This window comes from Thermobia domestica, chromosome 12 (assembly GCF_964235325.1).
Source record: "Thermobia domestica chromosome 12, izTheDome1.hap1.1, whole genome shotgun sequence".
Lineage (NCBI taxonomy): Eukaryota > Metazoa > Arthropoda > Insecta > Zygentoma > Lepismatidae > Thermobia > Thermobia domestica.
Genome location: NC_137465.1, coordinates 3,087,729 through 3,108,323, shown reverse-complemented (window position 1 = coordinate 3,108,323; position 20,595 = coordinate 3,087,729). Strand labels below are relative to the sequence as shown.

General features: G+C 36.9%; 2 protein-coding genes across 4 annotated transcripts in view; one reads left to right on the top strand and one right to left on the bottom strand.

The window, feature by feature from the left end:
• Positions 1-5,940, bottom strand: part of Dsor1 (mitogen-activated protein kinase kinase 1) — a 45,374-nt gene extending 39,434 nt beyond the window's left edge. Inside the window, exon 1 of one of the 2 annotated variants that reach the window (XM_081733390.1) lies at positions 5,594-5,940. In XM_081733390.1, coding sequence (XP_081589516.1) covers positions 5,594-5,706 — 113 coding nt within the window. In that variant the 5' untranslated portion in view covers positions 5,707-5,940. Of the gene's footprint in view, positions 1-5,489 lie in introns of both variants that reach the window. The other variant, XM_081733391.1, reaches the window with a different exon arrangement.
• A 162-nt stretch (positions 5,941-6,102) lies between these two features.
• Positions 6,103-20,595, top strand: part of RpL17 (ribosomal protein L17) — a 38,318-nt gene continuing 23,825 nt past the window's right edge. Inside the window, exon 1 of one of the 2 annotated variants that reach the window (XM_081733392.1) lies at positions 6,103-6,247. The gene's annotated coding sequence lies outside the window, so the exon portion shown is untranslated. The other variant, XM_081733393.1, reaches the window with a different exon arrangement.

Below are 20,595 nucleotides of genomic sequence, written 5' to 3'. Positions count from 1 at the left end.
TCTCGGAAACTACAGCTCTAGAAAGATGCAGTTTTCACTGATTAATTGCAAATTGTGTGTAGATTGTTCAGTTTCTAATTGAATATTTTAAAAAAAACTTATTTCTTTATTACATTACATTCTCAAAATCTAAACTTAAAAGTCCGAAAATGGCACCCTGTAGTGTGGATACCCTCTAGTTGAAAAATGGCCGCCATTCTGAAATTTTACGTTGGATGGCCGCCAAAATATATATACAGATAATTTAGAGTGTCTCGTGCTTCTACTCTGAAAAATTTCTATTCAAAAGACCCAAAATTGCGCCTTGTAGTGTGGATACCCGCTATTTTGAAAAAAAAAATTTAAAAAAAAATGCTGCCATTTTGAAATTTTACGTTGGTATGCCGCCAAAATCTATACAGGAAAGTTAGTGTGTCTCGTGCTTGTACCCTGAAAATTTAAACTTAAAAGACCGAAAGTTGTACGCTGTAATGTGTGTGTGGTACAGGCAGACAAACGAACAAGTGTCGATCAAGTCATCCCAGGAGCTTTAATAACGTTCGCCAAATATGAATACAAAATTTATTAATTTAAAACAAAGATATCATTTAAGACAAATATTTTACAGTGTAAAATAAATGGTTTCGTTTTTCAAGTTCACTTCAGATACTTTGCGCGTTCAATTACGGGAATTTCCCTAGCACTAGCAACACTGTTCTTTCCTGAAAATGAATTTTTAAAAAATAACAAAGAGATAATTCACATTTTATAAAATAAGTGTTTCAAACTGCCTTAAATGAAATTAAATATCTTCCAGCTTAAAATATGATAAATAGTTTTATTGTTGAAGTATTCACTTCCGATACTTTGTGCATTCAATTGCGGTAATTTCCCGAGCACTTCTTTCACGACGTGTTTTCCCCAAAAATGTAGCTTTCTTTACTGTACATCGACACTTTCACTAGTACGAATGTTTGAATTCAGCATTTGAAATAGTAGAGTTACATAGTCTTCGGAACTCCGAGCATTAAGCTCCTTAAATTTGACAAGAATTTTTACGGTGGTGTTGATTCTACAGAATGCTTATTTAAAGAGTACCAACTAATGACGGAACTACACTACTGTTGTTGGAAAACAAAATTTTACGTAAGAATACTTGTGTTACCATCAAATGTGTGAAATAATACAAATGTATTTACATATTTACTGATGGTACAGGCACCTATGACCTTAAACTCATCAAATGTATGGGGGATAACGTCCCCCGGCGTCCGAGTTGGCGAGCACACTATTCACGGAAAGTATTTTCTAAAATATAAAATTGCATATTTTACTTCAAGTAGGCTATAAACACAATCCATACATTAATTTGTTCTATAATTATCTCAAGCTAAAGTAAGCTTTTTTATCCGTTTAGTGCATTCAAAACTTTATATAGATCTAACGCTGAATGTTGTTGTATAATTTAACATGAAAGCATCTAATTCGCCCAAGGAAAGTCCAAGATCTGATAAAAATCACTTTCAATGTGATCACCTTAGTTGTACTAATATTATAGTAACAAAAAGGTCAAAAACCAAGGTGGGTTTTAAAGTGTTTTTTTTTTTTTTTTTCAGGTGGGTCCAACCCGAAAAAAACCACCGGGTTTTTTCGGGCTAGGCCTACTTGGGCAAACCCTGGAAACAAATCACAACCTTGGAATTCAAAGCAACACTAAGCGTGCTTTCAATGCTTCGAAGCTATTGCTAATGTTGGTTTCCTTCTGTTGAGGAACGTTAACTCTTTCAGTTCTGGCAATAACATATGTGTACATTATATTTCAAAGTTGACGTAATTACTCTCGAGGATTCAAAATTGGTGATTTTTATGTCTTTTTATTCTTTGAACTTGTCTAAATCATTTTCCGCTTTTTCTCTAGTGCTTTCATCTGTTCTCAGAAAGCTAACCATTGTACTTATAGGCACTATCACGATGGACGAAGCTCAGCGACGTAGACTCTTCTCTTTTCAGCCAAATAAATAAATAAATAAAAATTTAAAAAATTGGGTATCGGTTGGTCATTTAGTCGCAGTCCCTACATTACCTCTCGGATCTAGCGCTAGGCCCTTTTCTGTCAATGAACTGCTATCTGGAGTCAGACCTGGAGTCGAACCCAAGGGCCGCCTATGGATGGACACTGATATAAATCTATATCTATCTACGTTTCACGTGTCTACCTTCATCAAACAACAACTCTAGAAGCTACATTATTTCTCATATTTATGATTCCTAAGTGCTTTGGAGAATAAGCTTGATGTCGCTGAAGAAGAGGTAGTTACAAAATTATATATAGGAATGTGTCACAATATTTTGGAGACAGATTTCTCACATCAAAATAAGAAAAAAAGTTCACACGGACCTGTGCTCAAAAGAGGATAGTTTCAGAGTTATAGGGTGCCAAAAACGTGAAAGAACTTTATAACTTTACTACTATGGAACCTATCGTAGTCGGGTCAAGACATCACTGTGGAACTGGTATGCGAAGTATCCAAATATCCATGTTTAACAATGCTTCAGTAGTTGCACACGAATTTTTAGACAGGTGGAGAGTGATCAAGTACTTCCAAACAGCCTCTCTAAAAATGATTGTTCAGGTACCGGAAATTCTGAAAGATGGATATTTGGATAGTTCAAATACTAGTTCGTCAATGATGTCTTGACCCGACTACAATCGGTCCTATAGTAATGGAACTATAGACCTATAAGTTTTTTTCACGTTTTCGGCACCCTGTAACTACGAAACTACGCATTTTGAGCACAGGTCCATGTGAACGTTTCCTTCTTAATTTGATGTGAGAAATCCATTCTCAAAATAGTGACAAAATTTTGTAATACCCTTTATAAAATGGTTAAGAAGTAAGACTATTTAATATTGGTCTCAGTGGGGGCATTTGCTAGTTTATTTACATAAACACTCATCGCTGTTTTATTCACAACTAATAGCTTCCAGTATATTACCTGGAACAACAGAAAAATCAACAGAATTGATCAAAAAGGTTACAAAAGTTCTAGTTTCCTAGGGAGTAGCACATCAATATGAACCCAAAAAAAAATATTGAATCAATTCTACTTAGTTGTTAGCTCCCGGTGTAAGCATAAGGGAGTTCATACTTTCATCCCAGCTGTATGTGTGGGGGGAGGGCGTTATTTCTTGGTAACTACTGGTTAGAAAATCAAACTTATTGGGCAAGTGGCCCATTGTTTAGGAAACAAAGATTGCTATACTTAATGGCTGAGCTCGGCCAGGAACAGGCTCCCCGCCCCTCGTATCTGGTACTTCATTTCTTCTGGGTAACTACTGGCGAATCTGAACGCAATTTGCTGGGCAAGTAGCGCACTGTCTAAATAAAGATGGCAATATTTAGTCGATTAAGCTCGGCTCGGATTTGTGTGATACTTTATTTGGATGGCATTTAGTATCTCCCCCAACTCGTTTCATGGTTCCAGAACAGAGTACCTTGTTTTTGTCTAAATTCTGATAAAGGTAGAAGTACAAGGGCCACTTCTAACTCCCTTCGCTAGCTGTCCCTAGCTCAGCTATATTTTGTAAAGTAACACTGTAAATCTTATATGTGCAAGATTGGGGGAGATACTAAATATCAGCCCTTTATTGTTTTACAGTTCCATTAAAGACGACGCAGCACAACTGTGTATAGTATTGCAAGAGAGTTTAAAATGTCGATCACTGCATCCAATTTTTAAAAAAATAAATGAAAATAAAATAAATAAAAATAAAAAAATGCGGACCGAAAAGTCTAAAGCAGAGTAGGCATCCATTCAAGCTGCAGTTGCAGCAATATCTCTGAGAATGGTCCAGATCAGTGAGTATAATTTTGTGAGTGCGCAGTAGAACAATTAGGACAGGATTCCAACTTTGCAATGCAAATTTTACACATCGATGAAACAAACTTTTATGTTACAGGATAAGTAAACAAATAAAATCTACGCTACTGGTCTCCAGATAACCCCAAGTGGAGAGTTCGGTGCAAAATGGTTGGTGCAGAGAAAATTATGGTATGGGAGAGATCTAGAGGACACGTATTATTGGCCCATTTATTATCCATGCCACCTTAACTGCAGAGCGTTATTTGGATATGTTAGAACAAATAACTCTTCCCTTATTGTCAACTCTGTCCTTATTTTACCAATATAATAAGGCACCAGCCACCTCATTATGGACTGTAAGTTCGTCAGTATCTGAATGAATGATTTTCTAGTCGATGGATCCAGTGGAATAGTCTGGCAGATCACCTGATTTACTACCTGCGAGGTCACTTAAAGGCAATGGTAGGCCAAATATGGTGAAAAGATAAGGAATCAGAATTATTTGAAGCAATGTACACAGGATGCGTGTTCATGAATCACACCTGAGATATTGCTCCGTGTTTACACAGCTTGGAAGACACGTCTACAACCATGCATAGAACAACACGGCCAGCATATTGAACACATTTTGTAGGAGTTAATCTGAGTTTAAGGTCATCATAACTTTGTAGTTATTATAATTACGTTAAATCTAATTATACCACTGAGTTTTTCTTAAAACTCGAAGCCTGTTTCATGCCTCATATGACTCCCTTCTAATTTAAACTTTTTGAGAGATTCAAAATGGCGAACGGCAAGATGGCTGTGCAGTTCACCTGACACGCACCATAAACGTTCCCCCTTGATCTAACATCTCTACAATTTCAAATTCTGGAAATCTTTGAGTTTTACGTCCCACAATTATGCCGGTTAGGCTAAAGGAGACGGTGATGATGAGTGAAGTGGTGGAATGAAGAAAGTGGGAGAACCCCGAGAAAACCCACGAGCACGGTGTGTCAACCACAAAGTTCACTTAGCGGGGGGTGAGATCGAATACGGGACCCCAAGCACCAGAGGTGAACGCTCTACCACTGAGCCACCCCCCAATTTCAAATTTTGGGTATCTACACTCGCTTTCATGTTATAAGGGATGGTAAGGGACTTTTAACTCATCCTGTATATCTCCTGGTGCAAGTATACGGAGTAAAAGTGATCAGTATGCACGAAAATAATATTTTTACAATATACTATAAATCTGCGCTCAGTTATTGGGCAGGCACGAAGAAAATAATAGAGAGGGTATTACATTACTATGAAATACACATGTTGCATTCTTGTGCCCCCATGTCCTTAATCTGCACTGATATTCTTGTAAATAAGGACAAATTTTCTTTTGTAATGCGATGGTCAACAAATTGTTTAGCTGCATCAATGTTTCAAAACAAAAACAAAAACGATACGAATATTTTACATACGAAACTAACATATTTATTTATTTACTATTATTTTAATATCAGGAATAGTTCAATTTTTAATGTCATTGCATATTCTTATCTTTACAGTTTGATTTCAGTCTCCCACACGTTTTCCTCGTACTCCTGGAACGAAAACATAAGAAGCTGCGAAAAATCAAGCAATATTTGAAGAAATAACAGCCGGCAACATACCAATGCTTTCTGCTGTTGCCATTGCATGAGTGCCACTCCCTCTTGACAAATTGAGACGTAAATCCCTCCTTCAAGCAACACTATTACATTCATCTCTTACTTACTCTGATGCTACACTGGGCTCTGTTGAACATGCTGAAGCTGGAGCTGAAGGGCTTGGCTCAATCGGCTCTATGGAACCCGGTGGTAATGTCAGATTCAACTTGTTCTTGGACATGTTCGCCAACACTACACAGTAACCACCTCGTACCAATTGCCGCCAGAAAGTTCTCTTCTTTCTTTTCCACTAATAACTTAATATAAAATAACAACAAACATACTGATCGCAGATAACAGTATTACTACACAATCGTATGTTTCATTCTGAACCCCCCAGCTTCATCGTTGGACTCTACGCAACAGCACGCAAACGATAAACGAATTGCAGAAAAAATACACCATTACCAGAGGGTAGCAGAGATAGTCATACAAAGTTTCAACTTCTTGTTCACTAGGAATCCCTATATTTTTATCCTATGGAAACTTTGTTGCTATTTCTCAAGTTATTAAATACAAAATACATTCAAATATTTAAAAGATACACTTAATTAATTTTTGTGTTATATTTTGCTTTATCCGATGTAACTGAGAGCGAAAATTTAGTATATTGAAAAAATTTAGGGGTAATGTCAAACTGATATGTATTTCATTTTGGTGTACTGGCAACATTGAAAAACTCTTCCGGTGGCAAGTGTGATGAGATTGTGGGGAAAGTAGAGGTATGATATTAAAATCCAGTTTGATCTTAAGGATAGGTGTTGTTTATGCATGTAATATAAATCAGTACTAATAATTACATTGTAAATATTGTAATTTTTAGCTATATATTCTACAAGACGGGTTTTGAGGTATGTGGAAATTGTACCTACGTGGAGGAATTTACATGAAGTTACATGCTGCTGAGCATACGAGATTTACTGTTCAACATAACACTTGATTCTAAAAGTTAAATTTTCTGTATGAAAACCAGAAGTGAATGTGACTTATATACTTTTTGAGAATGTAAATTCAGTCATCATTTTAAATTATGCCTTGTTTGTAACTAGGAGTCGTTTCAGAGGTGAACAGAGGACGAATTTCATGTGGAAGTGTATTAGTCTATGTATATTTTGTAAGACCGTAACAATTCACAAACGGGTCAAATATTAGAAGTTTCGAAAATACTAGGAATACTACGTTAATATGTTTAATGTGTCAACATAACTTTTTAAGTACTGCCTAATGAATGCAGCCTTGTACTTTGGTGCTTTTGGGTCATCTAATGGCAAAGAGGGTTCCATTTCTTCATTTCATGCAGAAAACAATCACCACTTGTGCTCTGAAAGATTCCCTAACATTCTTTACCCTGATTTCCTTCGTGTTTGTACCAATGCGTACAGAAGAATAATATGCGTGCAAACTAATTCAAACTCTTAACGGGTTCAATATAGTATATTGTTAATCTGCACGAAAAATAGTAATTTTATGATTAAAAATTAGTAAGTACATGTGAAAGATTATTGGCAAAGATATTAATTTCCACTGACGTGTTTGTGCACAATGTAGAAAATTAATATTTGTTTACAAATGTCAAACATTACAACTGGATACTACGGTTAAAGTGGGTAAGTGCATTTGAAAGACGACGGTGTAACATTAATTTCCACTGTGGGAACATTTGTATACAGTGTGAGAAACTATTGTTTCATGTTTACAAGTGTAATGCTACTAGTGTGTAAGTATTATAAGGGATAAAATGAATTTGAGTGCATATCAAAGATGATTGTGTAACATTAATTTCTACCGGTGGAGTATTTCTGCATCATGTAGAAAACTTGTATTTTATGTTTACAAGTATAGATGTAGCCCAGAGATGCTAAAATGCCTTTATGCTATATCAAATGTTAGTGTCTTCTTCGTACTATTCTCATTTTGGCTAATGTTTAGCAGAAGGGGTCCAGCAATTGTTTCTTAAAAAAATGTTACAATTTCGGTAATTTCTGTTCACATTTGGTTAGGTTAGTTTAGGTTAGGCCTAAGTTAGTTTGTTAGTGTAGGGGTCCAGCATAATTTTCCAAAAAAATGATAGAACTTCGATAATTTCTGCTGATATTAGGTTAGTTCAGGTTGGGTTACATTTGGTTACGTTATGTTAGGTCTAAATACTTGCATCGTCCATTTCCCCTGTAAATTTTGTGCTTTATACGTGCTTCTGGACCCCTTCTGCTAAACATAACTCCTCATTTTTGGTCAAACTCTTCATCGCTGACCATAGATGGCCATTTTTCATTGGGCTCGCTCGCGCTCGCGCTCACTTCTCTCAACTGAGCTCGCACTCACTCGCGCTCGCGCTCACCCGTCTCAGCTGGGCTCGCGCTCACTCGCGCTCGCGCTCACTTCTCCTAACTGGGCTCGCACTCACTCGGGCTCGCGCTCATCTCTCTGGACTGGGCTCGCGCTCACTCGCGCTCGCGCTCATTTCTCCTAACTGGGCTCGCACTCACTCGGGCTCGCGCTCATCTCTCTGGACTGGGCTCGCACTCACTCGGGCTCGCGCTCACTTCTCCTAAGTGGGCTCGCGCTCACTTGCGCTCGCGATCACTTTTCCCAACTGGGCTCGCGCTCACTCGGGCTCGCGATCACTTCTCCCAACTGGGCTCGCGCTCATTCGCACTCGCGCTCATTTCTCTTAATTAGGCTCGCGCTCACTCGCGCTCGCGATCACTTCCCTCAACTGGGCTCGCGCTCACTCGGGCTCGCACTTACTTCTCTCGATTGGGTTCGCGCTCACTGGGGCTCGCGCTCACTAATCTCAAGTGGGCTCGCGCTCACTCGGGCTCGCGCTCACTCGGGCTCGCGCTCAATTATTGAGCCCGAGCCCGGTTGAGCGTGAGTGCCGAGCTCACGAGCGTCGGGCTCGCGAGTTTGGACACCTATGATACAGACACGGACAATGACACGGAGAACCAGTCGTATTAACAAATGCTGAAACAAATCTTCAATTATGCGCTTATTCACCTAAAAATCACCTTCACTAACATGTCTGCTCACTAGGAGCGAATCCCCAGCGTGTACGTTAACATATACTTACGAGAGAATACCTATAACGACGAATGATGTACTCAGATTTTGAGTACAGTTTCAAAAGTTCATTTCCGTAAGCTGTAAAGGCAGTAATTGCTATGCTATCACAAATTGCTATCACAAATTAATTGCAACTTTTGAGTTGCATACACACAAACTACTAGGGAATGAAGAGCATGTATTAACAAAGAATACACTGGAAAATGAAATAACATGTTATAACAAAAATTAAAATAAGATGATAATCGATACAAATGTAGAGGATGAATATGGCATGTCCGAACTTCGCCAAGTATGGTGGAAGAAGCTATTTGTTTACTTCTTCTTGACCAACCGCTAAGAACATTTATAAATCCATATGTGGCTTTGTTATACGCAATTAGTACATTCAAATTCACGAACGATGACGAACTGAAGGGTACGAAGGTACAGTTGCAAGTAACAACCATAGTCATAATAATATAGTTCAACTAAACAACGTTGAAAATAGTGGACAATCAGGTTTAAGTAGAAATGACCAAAACTGAATAGTTTTGCATCGATCATTCCGAAGAAATTTGGAGTTATACTGAGCATAGTTTGGGGGAGAAGCGAGCATCCCCGGTGGATATACTTCAGCTGACTTCTTTGGGGGGGAAGAAAATGTGACTGAGGGGGAAATTCCCCTCATCTCTCCCGGTAATTTGCACCCTACATATATATATATATATATATATATATATATATATATATATAGATAGATAGATAGATAATTGGCTTGGGGCAATATAGTGCTAAGCCGCATTTGTAAAAACAAATTCTACCCGTTGCTGTTGACAAATTTGCAAAAATTGAGATTAGATGGCAGTAAATATCGTAAATGGTGTTCTTGCCTTCATTAATTTGTATTGTAGTGCAGCGATAAATTTCGTTGCACAATACGTATAAATGTGGCTTAAAGTTATATTACTCCAAGCCCTTCATATATATATATATATATATGCAAGTTAGTTGGAAACCTGGGGTCCGTAAAATAGTGTTTCTAATCGAGTCCCACGTCTTGTAATTCCATTAGGTTATCTTTTCTCTCTCACTTGAAGAAAGAAAACTAATTTTTTAACGGTGACTTCCCTCCGGAGCAGCCTCTACTTTTAATTATGTGTTTGCTGTTTGAAGGCATATTGTCCTGTTACAATACAGTAAATATGAACATTTCTTAATTTAAGTCAAATTTAAGAGTATTAAAACTGAATTTTTGAAATTGTGCGTTGATTATAGCCTGTAATTTGTTAAAACAAAACACCTATCAAAGAAAATTACAAGTTAATGAAAGGTCAAGCAAGATATTTGTGAATATGAAACTTACATCATAATATCACTTTGAGTCAAGAAGTTATATATGATAAGCATAATGATAATGATAATGATAAGCATAATGTGGTTCTAGTTTTCGATTCATCTTTACATTTCTTTAAGTATATACGAGGGCTAGTCAAGAAAGACTTGGACTGATTTTTTTTTTTCTAGGCAATTTATTATTACTCAGCAACAGGCACATGATCCTTTTCAAAGTAGTCCCCGCCCATTTGAATGCACTTTTTCATTCGAGTCTTCCAGTCCTCAAACACGTGTCGCAGGCCATTCTTTGGGAGGTCCTTCAAAACCGCCTCCGATGCCTTCAGAACCTCGGAATTATCGGAGAAGCGGCGTCCACGCAGTCTGGATTTTAGGGCAGGGAATAGAAAAAAGTCGCACGGTGCGGTAGGCGTCTCCACCATCCTCAAACCTTTGCAACAGCTCCCTGCAAGTCTCCACTCGAACGGCCTTCTGCTCTGGTGTCAGGAGTCGCGGAATCCATCGCGCACACACTCGGCTCATGTGGAGGTGGTCATGCAAAATTTTGAAGGCACTGCCATGAGATATGCGTAGTGCGGCTGCCAGATCGTCGATACTGATGCGGCGATCTTCTCTAACAATGACTGCTGCCGTGTTAATGTTCACCTCAGTAACAGCTGACGCTGATACACCTGGTCCACCAGCTTTCGTGATTGTCATTCGGCCCTCTTTAAACTCTTTGAACCACCAGAACACGGTACTTCGTGGCAGAGCGTCATCTTTGTAGGCTGCTCTCAACATTCCTAGAGTTTCTGTTGCACTTTTCCCCAGGCGATAGCAGAACCGTATAGCTGCAAATTGTTCATCTCGTAATGACTCCATTTCTTCTACAGGCGACTTCTAGAGGTGGCGCAGAACATCACCTGCAATAAAAAGTCGTGGTTACCAAACATGCAATGATTCCTTAACAACATTTTATATATATGCACAGCAAGACCCACCCTACTTGTATGCCAAACTATGAAGCTCCAGCGTTAACAGAACTGCCAGGAAAAAAATCAGTCCAAGTCTTTCTTGACTTGCCCTCGTAAATGCCAGTTTTTAAATCGCATAACATAACGGAAAAAATAGTAGCTACATTATATAAAATGAGGTAATTTTACGAACTGCGTTAAAACAGGAAATACAATTATGTTAAAATATTGAGGTAGTTTGGAATCTCTTGCCTGTCAGATGTCAATTAACAGATTAATAATTTCCTTCTATAACAAGCAAGACTTTATTTTACATGAATTAAAGACCAAAATATAAATTCAGATTACGCTCTTTCGCAGGAGACCAATCCGACAAGCTTGGAGCCTTATATAAATGACAGCGTTTTGGTACTAATGAAAAATACAACTTACGGTATAAATGTTAATTTTCGACCCATGTTGTGTAGATGCTGGTCGATAACTCGACGAGATGCTGGTTGGTTGCTCAGATGATCCTTGGTCCTCTCCCTTACCTTTTTATATTGTATAAATTTCCTCAGTCAGACCCTGAGGTTCTCCATAACAGCCTTGTTTGTTCACTTAATTACTTTTTACGCTACGTGACTGCCGGAGAACCTCATTAGTCCACGATAAGTGTGACTGTTTATCCAAAATTCTTTTGTAACCTAATTTAAGTACACATACAATTTTTACATATAATTACTAGAAAACAGTACTAGTTATTTCACTAAACTTTTTTGATATATTCCTTTTTGCAATATGTTGAGCTAACTTTTTTTTTTCTCAACTCATGTCATAGTTCCATTACAGTCCCCCACTGATGAGGAACTGTTCCTGAACATCACCGTAGTGTGTGTCACTCCTTTTTTTTCCTCAACTCATGTCATAGTTTCATTACACAACTGTGAGTTGAAAAAAAAAAAAAAAAACAGAAGTGTGTGTCACTCCTTTTTTTTCCTCAACTCATGTCATAGTTTCATTACACAACTGTGAGTTGAAAAAAAAAAAAAAAAAAACAGAAGTGACACACACTACGGTGATGTTCAGGAACAGTTCCTCATCAGTGGGGGACTGTATTGAAACTATGACATGAGTTGAAAAAAAAAAGTTAGCTCAACATATTGCAAAAAGGAATATATCAAAAAAGTTTAGTGAAATAACTAGCATTGTTTTCTAGTAATTATATGTAAAAAATGTATGTGTACTTAAATTAGGTTACAAAAGAATTTTGGATAAACAGTCACACTTATCGTGGACTAATGAGGTTCTCCGGCAGTCACGTAGCGTAAAAAGTAATTAAGTGAACAAACAAGGCTGTTATGGAGAACCTCAGGGTCTGACTGAGGAAATTTATACAATATAAAAAGGTAAGGGAGAGGACCAAGGATCATCTGAGCAACCAACCAGCATCTCGTCGAGTAATCGACCAGCATCTACACAACATGGGTCGAAAATTAACATTTATACCGTAAGTTGTATTTTTCATTAGTACCAAAACGCTGTCATTTATATAAGGCTCCAAGCTTGTCGAATTGGTCTCCTGCGAAAGAGCATAAATTGAATTTGTATTTGGTCTTTAATTCATGTAAAATAAAGTCTTGCTTGTTGTAGAAAAAAATTATTAACCTGTTAATTGACATCTGACAGGCAAGAGATCCCTAACTACCTTACTATTTAAACAATTATGTCAATTGACGAAGCTATCGTAAAATTTAAAATGTTTTGCGTTTTTTTTTTTTTTTTTTTTTTTAGTATATGGTACCTCATTTGTCCGGAAGACGAGAATACATACCACTTAATCACATTAAATCAATATGAATATAAATGCCTGGTAACCCTTAGCTGTTTCGTTAGGTATGTGCTAAACTTCACTGTAATATGATCTGATAAATCCGTATGAAAATATTGTGACAAACAACACCAAAATCGAGTAGTGGCAAACTGAATGCTATCGTTTCAGAGTAGATTTCGAAAAAAAAAAAAAATAAATAAATAAAAAATAAAATAAAAAGACTTTAAAGGAAGGAAGTGTGTATGTATGTATGTATGTATGTATGTATGTATGTATGTATGTATGTATGTATATACAGGGTATCCAATATACAATGCAACGCGGAGTTTGGGATAGTAGAACTTTTGAACCTGAAGTGATACACGAATAATGGTTATACCAAAATGAAGCCTTGTTCATGTATATACTTTTAAACTAGGAAGCATATATTGAAGTACACTAGGAACCACACAGTGTTGCTACATGTAACCGAAGGTGTAAATCAATTTTTTTTGCAAAATATGTTAATTGAATCATAACTTATACGTATGGATGTTCTGTCATTAATTTTCAGTTTGTTTAGTTGGAGTAGCTTGGAAAGTATGGAGCAGAAAAAAGAATTTTTCATTTCCACCGATAACTAATCGGATGAGGCCCCTGTAAGGGGTTACTAGGGAAATCGTATTTTTCATAAATTAACACACTGAATTGGCAACTGCTGATGTTTCAATGCATCAAAAGGTGTGTTAAGGATCTGTCTACGTTATTCAATTCCTGAAAACAATGAAAAACAAACTTTGAAATTATCATGATAAAACGTTTACTTACATGCACCCGGTAACACTGCTACTATCAGAAATGAGTTACCAGCTCTACAGCGGATGCTGGGAGTGTCCTCTGTTTTGATTCAAACACTGGTTCACACGTTTCACCAGGTTGGCAACAACTTTACGAAGATTAGAAGTGTTAATGTTCTCAATGGCACCGCGAATGTTCGTTTCCAGGTCTTGAATAGTTCGAGATTTGTTCTTGTATGCCTCTTGCTTTAAATAGCCCCATAGAAATGAATAGCAGTGTTGCCGGATGCATATAAGTAAAAACAAATTTCATTATAATTTCAAAGTTTGTTTTTCATTGTTTTCAGGAATTGCATAATGTAATTAGATCCTTAACACACCTTTTGATGCACTGAAACATCAGTAAAGTTGCCAATTCAGAGTGTTAATTTATGAAAACTACGATTTCCCTAGTTACCCCTTACAGAGGCCTCATCCGATTAGTTATCGGTGGAAATGAAAAATTCTTTTTTCTGCTCCATACTTTCCAAGCTACTCCAACTAAACAAACTGAAAATTAACGAAGAACATCCAAACATATGAGTTATGTGTCAATTTACATGTTTTGCAAAAAAAAAAAAAAAAAAAAAAAAAGAAAAAGCAAAACACCTTTGGTTACATCTGGCAACACTGTGTGGTTTCTAGTGTACTTCAATCGTTGATTCCTAGTTTAAAAATATATGCATGAACAAAGCTTCACTTTGGTATAACCATTATTCGTGTATTACTTCAGGTTCAAAAGTTCTATCCCAAACTCCGGGTTGCATTGTATATTGGACACCCTGTATATTTCTCCTTCTGGTCTATTTAAGTGTCCCTTGTTTTCAAATTTTCTAAAATATAAATATAATATTGCTTCAGTTTTTTAAAAAATAAATATTAAAATTACATAGTGCAGTAATTAAATTTCGCGTAAAATACATTTAAAGATCTCAAGAAGAATTCAGTAAAATTAACTTGCTAAAACTGTCGTTTTTTTTTTTTTTTTTTTAAAGAATAAATAAAATGTTTGGTAATATAAATTAATAAGCTAAGAAAAAATTGTTACATGTATTTAACACTATTAAGAGTTACTCTTGTTTGTTGAGATTTAAAGAACCTACAATTAAAATAATACATATTTCGCTCGACTTTTCTATGAACGTAAGCTTCACATTAGTTGCTATATATAAATTTCTTACCTTGTAGGGTCAAGAAGTTTCCTTACTCTATGATCTATTAGAAAAAGAAAATGGCCATGGAATTTGCAAAACAAAAACAAATGCCAGCCTCAAACACCATTGATAATAAGTATGAAAAAATGGGATTTCCATTCCCAAAGATGTTTCGACAATGAGATCACAGGTCAGATGTCAAACATTCGTCGAGTGGATAAATATAATACACTTCAGATAGTACAGAATGCACTTTTCCTTCATTTTCGTTTGCATAGCGGTTAAAATCTTGCAGGTCGTTATAATCTGGACTTGGAATACATTTCTTATATTTTATTCCTGAAGCAAACACCTGTTTAATGTCGGTCTGCAACATAAGCTCAGCTATACACTACCGTATGTTTACGCGCGTAAACTAACGATGTGAGTTTATGCGCATCATGCAGTTCATGCATTGTGCATGAATTTACGCATATAAGCTGAGGAAAGCAGTTGCAGAATGGATCGATCGAAAGCAAAGTTTTAAGGGTGGGTACTACCAATGTTATATTGTTGAGAAAAAGAATAAAGAAAAGACGCTAAAGAAATAGGTATGTTTGGACAAGGAATAGGATTTTAATATTAGACAAGGAAGGATAATCCAACTTTCACGGATTATATCCAATTTTTATTTAGATTGTGATGGCTCAGTAGTAGAAGGTTCATCTCTGGTGCGTGAGGTATCTGGTTCGATCGCAGCTCGTATCAAATGGGCAGGGGTGTAGCCAGCAGGTTTGTGTAGGGGGGTCCGTCGTTTTTGAGGGGGGGGGCAGCTACAATGTACAAAGCCAAAAAAATGTGTTGCTGCTAGTGTTTTTGAGGCCTGAAAGAAAGGAAAATTTTGGTTTCCTTCTGGAAAACTAAAAACACTATTTTAGCTTCTTCTTCTTCTTCTTATTATTATTATTATTATTATTATTATAATTATAATTATAATTATAATTATTATTATTATTATTATTATTATTATTATTATTATCCATAAATTATATTCAAGATAGTTTTTATTATGCTTAATCAAGAACTACTGTCCGGGACCAAACGCTATACTTTTGTGCATAACTATAAAGGTAACCAAGAAAGTTCTGTCCCTTTTCGTGGATGTCTGTGTTCAATTGGACCTCACACCGTGTGTTGAATGCGAGTGGAGATAAGGCGAAGGTCAATTGTTGGTGTGTATATCCAACCATACTACCTGGTTGTGGCAATTCAAATACACCGTAAAGACAGAGGGAACGGCTTGGGTACAAAACCTCGCGGCCCAAAACCTCGCGGGACAAAATCTCGCCGGGCCAAAACCCCGCCTGGACAAAACCTCGCCGCCCAAAACCTCGCCACTCAAAACCTCGCGGGCCAAAATCTCGCCGGGCCAAAACCTCGGCTTGCCATAACCTCGCGTCCCAAAATATCGCCATACCCAAAATCTCGCCTAACCAAAACCTGGTTGTAATGATCGCGCGACACAGAATCTCGCCTGGTCTAAATTAAGCGAGACGTAGTGTCGCCTGGGAAGAAATGTTGTCAGGATAAAACCTCTTCACGACGATTTCTTCAATGTAGAATGTTCTATCGCCAGATTTACAAAACTTATTAAGTTTTGAAACTTGACATTTTGTATAAATCTTCTTGCTCCACAAGGGCACTAGCTCCGGATAAGACAATATTTTGCGAAATGCATGCCCTGAGGAGGAATGGAATGGAATGCCTTGAATGAATTTTGCCGTTCTCCAGATCTAAAAAAACTACTAAGCATAGAACCTTTACGTTTTGGTACAAATCTTCTCCTTGTACCATAAGAAGGTATGTTGCAAAATGCTCCTCGTAAGGGAGTGTTGAAGTTTGGATAATTCTTGAACGTTGGCTTGATCTCAGGACCCACGAGGTTTTGGCGGCGAGGTTTTGTCCACGCGATGTTTTGGGTGGCCCCGTGTCATTTTCCTGTTTCACTTTTTATTATGTTTATTTATCTCCAACCGTTTTCTGTTGGACTTCGCTTATCAAAATATTTCTAAAACTGGTTTACTGGTCCCAAAATCTAAAATTCAGAGTGGGGGTGGGGCGACTGCCCTCCTGCCCCACTGGCACCTCTGTCTAGCGGCTGCAATATGAAGCTATTCCACGCCCTTTCATATGGTTTTAGTTACATTTACTTCGGACTCTTGACTGCGAAGACATTAGGTTTTTAAATAAAATTAATTTGCTGAGCAAAATTGAACTTTATTGAAAATGAACTTGGATTCATTGTCCTCTGAACGTCCTAAATATTACTTTACTTCAATAAATTATTGACTTAAAAAACAACCAATTACATAGGCTTGCAGAAAATATTCTAAAGTTAGCACAACATGAAGTGTCCTTCAAACATTACTTTTGAAGCAATGGTTTTAAATGCAGGTACTATCAATGTTGTGTTGTTGAGAAAAAGAATAAAGAAATAGACATATTTGGACAAAGAAGTGGCTAATATTTAACAAGGCAAGAAAGAATAATCCATCTCTCACTGATTATATCAAAACTTTATTTAGATCGCGGTGAGTCAGTAGTAGAGGGATCATCTCTTGCGAGTGGAGTCTCTGGTTCGATCCCAGCTTGTGCAAAATGGGTTTTGTGGTTGACAAACACCGCGTGCGTGAGTTTTCTCGGATTGTCCCGTTTCCTCCTATTATTTTTACATTCCTCCTCTTTAGTGATGAGCGCAAGAGTCTTTGTCTTGCAGTTTTTACAAGAGTCTTCACCAAGACCAAAACCAGGAATCCCGATGCAAGACCAAGACCAAGACCAAGATCAAGTGTGCCAGTGCAAGACCAAGACCAAGACTCGGTGTGCAAGACCAAGACCACCTGGGTCTTGGTCTTAGTCTTGAATTTGCTCATCACTACACCTCTTCGTTCATGTCATCGTCGCCCTCTTCTGTACCCTACACAGTAGCCTATAAGCGTGGAACGTAAAATTCGAAGATTTAATTTTCTTTTATTTAGAACATACAATGTAACAAGACTAATTAACATATGTAATTTTTATACTTGCGAAAGTCTTCTATTCTGTACTTTCCTCCTGGAGATGTATTTTGGCGAATAATCTTCGCAAGAAATACTCAAAGTTTACATAGAGAAAATAAAACTGGGAGAAGGCGGCTTCAGCCTTGAATCAGGGGTTACTTTCCACCGGTCCAAAATATAGCTTAGAGAGGAAATTATTACTACTGGCACCTCCTACTTTCTAATTTTAGGTAAATATCCTATAAAGGTAGATGCTGGAATTAATTTCTTGTCGGAAAATAAATTGCGAACAATGGCGGATCCGCTTCATTCGCTTCACTCAGTAAGGCTTAGCTTTTTCTTTCTTTCTTTTCTTTTTTCTTTCTTTTTTTCTTTTTTTTTAATCTTTGGATGTTTTGGGGGGCTTGAAGCTTACACACATAGGACTTACTAACATTATTTTTTTAAAAAAAGAAATCCTGAAATTTGGCTAGGCTTCAGCCTGAAATCCCCAAACCCCGTAAACCTTCCAATGATTACAGTTGGATGATATTCTTGGGCACAAAGAGCTACCAAGGGAAATCAGTTCACGAGGATTTTTTTTTTTCGTTCCTGAGTTGACATTTTTGTTGGATATATGCTAAAAAATCAGAATGTGGTTCCTGTGCCGGTCCAGAAAATACACAATTTTCTTTACAAATATCGATAAATCATACTAAGTACTGATACCAGTACCATGATTCTAATATCAATATTTGTAGATTTCATACAGTTTTGTGTAGGAAGTGAAATGTATAAATACTGAAGGGAAAACATTGCACAGAAACATTATGTTCCTATGTTCAACATATTTTTTGTATGTGGTGCAAAGTATCCTGACCTATGATGTTACTTTGCACCAAAGTTTATATTATAGTAATCACGGTCATCGTGAATGTTTACAAATGCACTTGCACGAATGTTTTCCTTATATATCTAGCTATTATATGTTTAAAATATAATGTTCTAAATCATTACGTTTATAAGTTACATGCGATTTTCTTTAAAATTCATTACATCTGCTGTAAAGTAACCCCGTCTTACAGTACTGGATGATCTTTGTCTTAAACAATATCACCTACTCACGAAGCTGTATACATTTCTTGGAAAAGCAATCAGAACGAACATAATGTTTCTGTGCATTCACTTTACGGTACCCAAAGAAAACCTTTTATCTGCAGCTATAACGCCTACAGGTAATCTATTATTGAAATCTAGGCCCTGATCTAGGACGGGCTCCTGGGAGGGAGGGGCAGTGAAAGATTTCTGCGGTGGTCTGCCAGTGGGGAGCGGCGAATGACCCTTCGTCCCGTGCTGCAGAGATTTCTTTGAATTTAGTGCAGGTGTCTTCTGTGGTGCGTATTGTATTCAAATTTTAAAAAGTGGATCAAAGAATTTTCCACATAAGAAATATATACCATATAGGCCTATTACAAAGAGTATTATTGCTGGAATTTTAAACGAAATTTACTAAACTAATTTCGTGCAAATTACTAACTCAATCCTTTATATAAATTTTATATCTCTCTTTATTGTTAATAATTATAAGAAACAATATGTTGAAAGTTACTGTTGAAAATAACACTTTTTGAACCTCGTCACCGTTATCACTCTTACAATTTTCTCTACGAGACGAGAATTTTTTCGAGTCTGGTGAGCAACACTAGTTCATCCAAGTCTTAGATTTCAAACATCATTTCAGTGCTAAATGATCCGTATATAAAACCTATAAATTATAAAAGTAATTATACGATCACAATGAATAGCATATAGGAACGCCTAAGATATTCAAATCATTACACAATATACTCCAATAAGAAATATGGTTTAAATATTGTTAAATTACATCCTTCTTAGACTTCTCTCCTGAAGCAGAAGGATTCTGAGAACTATTAGATAAGGGAATACATTTTGTACTTAAATTTACAAAATGAGACGAGAAGTGAATCCTCGAGAATCCAGACAAGAAAGAAGTTTTCGAGAATTTATACAAGACGAGACAAGACTTAGGGTTCAGGAGAAGTGGTGTAATCACCAGTGAGAACTGGCAAGTCATCTAATTTAGATTCCAAATTAATATAGAGGTTTCCCTTTCATAAACCTCGTTAAACTTAATCAGTCAACTAAGCTTTATTAAGCTGAACGAATGTAACTTATGCGTCCACATGTAAACGTTTATTTACAGATATTTCTCTCGAAGATGGTTTGAATTATGTTGTCCAAATTTAGCGCTATCATAATGATCGTGTATCTGGTTTCAAAATTAACTAGATAAAAGGCCCATTTAAGGGCTGTATGTCAACTTGACATCGAACAACTTGCACCAAATTTACTTAAAGCTGGCCATTTTTCACTTCCATTCTTGGCAATTTGCCGAACAGGTAATTTTGTCACCGAAAATTTTGTCACAGTAATTTCGTCAGTGGTAATTTTTTCACCAAAATATTAGCATATAGGTAATTTCGTCACCGGAAAATTTTACACAGTAATTTTGTCATCGGTAAATTTATCACCACAGCATTAGCATATAAGAAACTTTGTCACGAAATTTTTTCCCCTTTGTTGAACTAGGTATAAACAAAGTAAACGACCAAAACAGCTTATTTATCTTAATCAAACTTGGAAAATAATTTAGTTGGTGTTATATTGTCATTTTGAATTTATTCCTACATGCATATTAATATATGTATCTGTATACGAAAAACAACGTATCAGTCTCGGTCTTGTTTCGATCAATATTTGCAGCTCCTTCCTGACAAAGCGGTTAGCGTACGTACCTTTGGCGTGGTAGACCCGGGTTCGTTTCCTTGCAGGTTATGTGCTTCGGATCCCACGTTAAGCTATAGTTCGCATCTGATGTGGCCCCGCTGATATAGTC